The 6,421-nt window shown below is 33.2% G+C and overlaps 1 protein-coding gene across 2 annotated transcripts; it reads left to right on the forward strand.

Annotated features, from left to right (window-relative positions):
• Positions 1 to 982: 982 nt before the first annotated feature.
• On the forward strand, positions 983 to 4,992 carry LOC121990246 (2,3-bisphosphoglycerate-dependent phosphoglycerate mutase 1-like). 2 transcript variants are annotated; one of them, XM_042544419.1, is made up of 8 exons: positions 983 to 1,101; positions 1,298 to 1,595; positions 1,960 to 2,183; positions 2,343 to 2,461; positions 2,552 to 2,708; positions 3,763 to 3,864; positions 3,943 to 4,062; positions 4,655 to 4,992. In XM_042544419.1, exons 2-8 carry the CDS (start codon positions 1,325 to 1,327, stop codon positions 4,697 to 4,699), a joined length of 1,038 nt encoding a protein of 345 aa, XP_042400353.1. In that variant the 5' UTR covers positions 983 to 1,101; positions 1,298 to 1,324; the 3' UTR covers positions 4,700 to 4,992. The 2 variants fall into 2 exon arrangements, with proteins under 2 accessions (XP_042400353.1, XP_042400355.1); XM_042544421.1 differs by having other exon boundaries at positions 991 to 1,101; positions 1,324 to 1,595.
• Positions 4,993 to 6,421: the final 1,429 nt, after the last annotated feature.

Genomic DNA, 6,421 nt, shown 5'->3' on the forward strand with positions numbered 1-6,421 from the left:
TAATGTGCATTTCTTATTTAAGCATTAAGGCAAAAAGAATAATTTTGGTGGTAAAATGTCGATTAATTTAATTGGGGGCATAGGTCATGCTCACACATGAGCCAACGTGGTTGTATTTCATATACCCATTTTGAGGAGCTAGCATTCTCTCGGATCTTATACGGAAACGCATAAAACACACACTACTATTACATGTATATCCAATAAATATGACAATGACATCAAACTCATTTCTCATGATGGGTCCCCTTGCACACTCACACACAAGAGAAAGCTTCTACTCAAGCATTTATTCACAACATACATGCTTGTGAAACAATATAAACTAACCATCAAGTATTCAAACTTTCAATATGAGACTAAAGTCTCATTCACAATAGAACTTCTATCCTCTTCTACTTCTTCTCCATTTACATATATCCAACACTAATTATATTGTTTACTTTCAAGGATTTATGGTAATCATGTATTATTTATATTCATTCTGTGATATAAGTTAGAGAAGCACTTATAAGCAAAATATGAAATACATGATATTAATGAAAGGGAAAGAAAAGCACAATTCAAGTAGTGGAAGTATAATTTAAGAAGTTATTGTAATAAAATATTTGCTTATTTCATCTTACTGTACTCTGTTTTTTTTGTTTAGTATAATTGAAGGACACTTGTATTTCCATTAATTTTAATTATAAGAACATAATAAATTCAATTTATATCTAGAATTAATATGTTAGAAAAAAATATTGTAATCTTCTCTAAATAATTTCACAGATTAAATATTTGTTTCCTTTATAATTTTAATTGGCTATAATTTGTATGTAGCACCAACTTAAATAAATAATAATAAATTAGCCATGGGATCTAATCAAGATTCGAAGTTCGAGTTGATACACATCTTCAAGATCTGGACCGCCGGCCCGGACCGGCCCATTGACACAATTTAAACCTACTGCAAGGCCGCACCTTGTTCCTCTTCCTCTCCCTCCTCTCTATATTCCGTTGGCGCAGTACGAATCGGGCAGATCACTCCACCAAATCTCCCTTCCCTGGCTACATCTGCATCCCTTCTCGTCTTCGGAGCTCCTCAAATCCCCTTAAAAGGTGAGATCTTGAAGTACTTTCTATCACTTTCGGCGTTTGATTTGATGCTCGGTTGGATGTGTGGAATCTCCGAATGGGGTTGATCGGGACGTTGTAGGGTGGGGCGTCGTTTTGATATTTTTCAGCATGAGGCATTCTTTTGATGATAATGAAAATGAGGGCGTCCTTTTGATTTTTGCTCAAAAAATTTATTCAGGTACTTGTTTTATTGAACTTCTTCAGAATGGCTACTGGAGCACATCTGCATGCCATGGGTTGCATGCAAGGCCAAATGAAGAATCACAGTAATGGCTCACAGAATTTAGCTGGAAGCTCTCAACTGAGGATGGTCAACGAGAGCTTCTACACTGATCTGCGATTGTTCAGACAAGATAACTTACATTTCAAGATTTGGAAGTTGAGTATGGCTTGCATGTCGGGTTCACAGTTTTTAGTTGCTGATCCAATTGAGTCGTCTTCAATCAGAAGTTCTTGTGATAACCATAGAAGAAATAGTAAGTTCTCATTGTCTACAGATTTTCAGCAGTTCCTGTGATAACGATAAAGGAAATAGTAAGTTCTCAGTGCGTATAGATTCTGCTTATATGCAATAGGTACTTTATCTGTTGTTTGTTGAGCCATGGATGTAGCTCTAGAAATTGATTCATGCATTAGAAGCTTGAGTTGACCACCCTGTTTGCATAAAAGAGGATATAAGCTACTCTTGAAAATCTGTCTCCCATTATAACCCAGTTAAGATATCATTCCAGTTGCCACATTTTTTTTAGCAATGTTTTCATCTCAGTTTTCAAACTTAAATCCCCCCTTTTTTTTTGTGGAAAGGCGAAAGTTATTCACTTTAATTTCATTCTTTTGTAGATGAAACTGCTCTCATATTACTTCGACATGGTGAGTCAATGTGGAATGAGAAAAATCTTTTTACGGGTTGTGTTGATGTACCTTTGACGCAAAAGGGTGCAAATGAAGCAATTGAAGCTGGTAAAAGGATTTGCAGCATTCCTGTTGATATGATCTATACATCTGTTCTAATTCGTGCTCAGATGACTGCTATGCTTGCAATGGCTCAGCATCGCAGTAAGAAGGTTTCACTTTTGAGCTATCTTCATCAGCTTTGTCATTATTCTAACTATCTTTAAATGGATAGTCTCAGAATTATATATGTGATTATGTTCCACAATTCTCAAGGTTTTTTTGTTTATATTTCTATAGGATGTGTTGTTGAGACCCTTTGCATTTTTCAGGTTCCAATCATTGTGCACAATGAATCTGAACAGGCTCAGACATGGAGTAACGTTTATAGTGCAAAAACAAAAAAAGAGTCCATTCCTGTCATAACTGCTTGGCAATTGAATGAGAGAATGTGAGTAATAATTGTCTCACTTTATGGTTTTTGGAGATGCTCTACTACTTGAAGAAAACATTACATTGCTTGTATCTGGTCTCTGTCCAGGTATGGTGAATTACAAGGGCTTAACAAACAAGAAACAGCTGATCAGTTTGGCAAAGAGAAAGTTCATGAATGGCGTCGCAGTTTTAATATCCCTCCCCCAAATGGTGAGAGTTTGGAGATGTGTGCTCAAAGAGCTGTGTCTTATTTCAAGGAACAAGTAAGGATGCTCAAAATCTATTTTCAGTAATATATGCTGACTTGTCAATACTGCATTTTTTGCTGCATTTTGGGCTTGCTAAGATTTCCTTACCAAAATCTTTATGATAACTGGAGTATGAGTACCTAGTGTGTCTTAGTTTAAGGAGAGGCTATATGGTTCACTTTACTTTGTCTTGTAATGTGCTAACTGTTGATTTTGCAATCCTTTATTTTGTCAAACTAGTTTTCTTTCCTTTTGGATAATGAGAACTTAGCTGAATTGTCATAATTTTAAACCAAAGGTGTACTCTAAAATTTGAGAAAATTTTCTATTACTTACAGCATCACATTCTGGTTCTGAAAATGAGCTCTAGATGCACTTTTCCTTGCTAGAATTAGGTACAAAATGTCATTTATCTCCATATGTAATTGATTACCAAGTACAACTTACCATCCCAAACTAGATAACCTATTGATTAATGGAAATTTATTACAACAGTGTATGTAGTTAGAGGGACCAAGGATTTAGTTATCAATCAAATCCTAAGAACACATGAATGTGTGTTGTTTTTTTTGTTAAATAGTGACACAGCAAAGGTTCTCAACTACCAAATCATGCTAAATTTGCAATGGAACTTTATGCTAACTTTATATGACTTTAAATGTTACACTTGCATTGGAATTCACCTTATTCTAAATTCGTGTAGAGATTTGTTCTTGGCTGAGTGACCATACTCTTGGATTTTTTTTTTCTTTTAATTTTAAGTTTTTCTCTTCATTTCTTTTGTATTTCTAGTTAGCAATTCCTTTATTTTTTTCTGTTTAGTAGAGAACTAACTCTAACTAAAACAAGTAATTTGACTAAGAACTTTTTGGGTTTTTTTGCCCTTCACAAATTTGAAATGTACCTTCTATTAGAATGGATCAATATTATATTGATGATGTATAACCTGCAAAATGATTATTTTGCATTGATTCAAACTGATGTGGTTCTTATAACACATGATTCAAACTGATATGCGAAGAACCATATCTATGGTCATTTATGCACCCTGAAATAGATTCCATGACAGATTGAACCGCAGCTCTCGCTTGGAAAAAATGTGATGATTGCTGCACATGGAAATTCCCTAAGGTCAATCATTATGTATCTTGACAATTTAACTTCTCAAGAGGTGAGCAGACTGAAACTAGTTTCTTTGAGTTCTAGTAGCAGTAGCAGTTGGCTGTGCACTAATGTTACAATTCCTCAGGTGATAAATCTTGAGCTGTCCACTGGCATCCCAATGCTCTACGTATTCAAAGAAGGAAACTTTATTAGGAGAGGGAACCCTACAGGGCCTTCAGAGGCTGGTGTTTATGCTTACACCAAGGTATTTATGAGGGCTCTGCCCATTTGTTCAGTTGAATTTAGTTTTCTAAATTTTTCATCTTTAACCTTAAGTTAAGAAACTGAAGGTGAATGATTTCTTACTAGTTAGATTCATGGAAATTCCTTCCCTATTTTCTTTTTGAAAGACTCCACTAGTTCCTTTCTTGTTTGAAGAAGCTTGCTGAACTGCATCGAAACGTTCTACTTTCAAATTCCATACTCCCTTGTTAGACTTTGGGTGTTAATTGGACTAAAACCAGAAAGTTATTATTCTTTACTCTCTAGTGAAAATTCACCTTAAAATTTTGTAGTTCTACTGCATAAGAACCAAAATATCGTATGTTTCACCAGCTTAGAACTTTGTCTATATAAAATGCAAGGGTGTCTTTTTACAACGTTTATGGCAAATACCCATACTCCCTAACATTCTGTTTATCTTTTGATCTTATTTTTCACTTTACTCACACTGCTGTATTAAATAATTCTTTATTCATTCCTTTATTATGATCAAGTTACTAATCTCTTGAGATACTATAATGTTTTTCATCTCTGGTTGTTCATTGATGTTACCTTGCTCTCTTTCATGGCTGCAGAACTTGGCTCTCTACAGACAGAAACTGGACGATATGCCAGAATAACACCACCAAACCTGGTTCATCTTGGTACATTCTAAAGTAGATGATTTGAACTTGGTGATTTACCATATTTTTTTCAGACATTCTTGGATACTGCTCAAGATATTTTTTTAGCGACTGCTTGAGCTTGACCATGGTCCATCCATCCCTCCATTTCGGTGGTCTTCTGTTTGCAATAACGCATTCATGTTCTTAGTTAGGTCACATTAAAAACATGTATCATTTTCGACTTTCATAAAAAATAAATAAAAAAAAATCTGCTACCTTAACGGCTCCTCTTAATGTAGGTTCTATGGATATGGAGAAAGATAAATATAAATATACAAATGTTAAGTGTTTGGTAGGATAAATTTTATATTATTATTTTCTGAGAATTGATCTCGGGTCATTATGTTAAAAATATCATGTGTCCGTCATCTACTGGGTTATGCCTTGGGACTTCATTTTCAACTTTCATGAATGCATTGTGAGTGAGGTATTTTGTTCACTTTGTAGTTGGATAACTAAAAAGCTTTACTCTTATCAGAGCTCATCCTATGTTTTGTTTTTTCTGGAATGAAAACATGCAACTTAAATTCTCCTTTGAAATAATAAACCAGCGCTGTAAATATTATATATGAACACAAAATAAAAGACTTTGAAAAAAAACGTATTTATACTTACCATGATTGAAGGTTAAGGAATATTGAATTTAACAAAGTATTCAACAAATTTGACGAGGTCTTGAAAATGTTAAATAGCTTTAATAAGTATTCTCATAGATTTTAGAATCAGAACAAAGATTTGATAGATTTATTAATTAAAACCCAAATCTAATAAAGAGTATAATCTTTCTTTGGATATCCCTCTTACTTGAGTATATTCACTACGAAATATGTATGTATCATCTCAATCTCTGTCAATCACTACCAAATTCTACACCTTTGACACAAAAGGGGATCTATGAATTAATTAGCATTAATGACTTAACTACCACATTTGGAAAATGTCAATAAAGAAGTTTTAGAAGAGATTTGGAGTGGACGGGAATAACAAGAAGAAAAAAAAAACAAGCACTTAACTCATGAATCCAATCAACGGAATAAAGTTTATACTGCAGTACAAAAGAGACATGAAAAGACACTATCCATCCGGCGCTCCGGTCGAAAAAAAAAAATTTGAAAGAAATAATAGTAAATTAGAGAAAAATTTCTAATCATAATGTTAACTTTGCATACAATTTTTATGTCCAAAAAATTTTGTTTCCACTCCCTGTATGCAAAATATTACTTGTTTCAACTCCCTCGTGCAAATATTGATACCTAAATTGCCCCTCAGATTTTTTAGGTACAAAAATTTCAAAATTGAGTACAAAAAGTCCAAAAATAAGTATAATCCTTCTTAAAGTCAATATTTTATATTAAAAATCGAGTATATTTTTTATCAAAATTGTTCCTCTTATTTTTTAGGTATAAAAAGTCTAAAAATAAGTATAATTCATGTTAAATTCAACACTTTACACTATAATCTAGTACTCTATACTAGGATTGAGTATATTTTCTATCAAAATTAATTCTCATATTTTTCGGTACAAATAGTCTAAAAATGAGTATAATTCTTATTAAATTCAGCACATTAAACTAAAATCGAGTATATTTTGAGGTGAAAAAAGAATCGTACTCAATTTGATAGAAAATATATTAGATTCTAAGTTAATATACTCAATTTAAGAGGATTTATACTAAT

Source organism: Zingiber officinale, chromosome 6B, assembly GCF_018446385.1.
Source record: "Zingiber officinale cultivar Zhangliang chromosome 6B, Zo_v1.1, whole genome shotgun sequence".
NCBI lineage: Eukaryota > Viridiplantae > Streptophyta > Magnoliopsida > Zingiberales > Zingiberaceae > Zingiber > Zingiber officinale.

Excerpts from the sequence above, each read along its gene's own strand:
- LOC121990246 (XM_042544419.1), top strand. The coding sequence starts at position 1,325 with ATGGCTACTGGAGCACATCTGCATGCCATGGGTTGCATGCAAGGCCAA. Across the intron at positions 2,184-2,342 it reads CTCAGCATCGCAGTAAGAAG|GTTCCAATCATTGTGCACAA; the intron begins GTTTCACTTTTG and ends TGCATTTTTCAG. Across the intron at positions 3,865-3,942 it reads ACAATTTAACTTCTCAAGAG|GTGATAAATCTTGAGCTGTC; the intron begins GTGAGCAGACTG and ends ACAATTCCTCAG.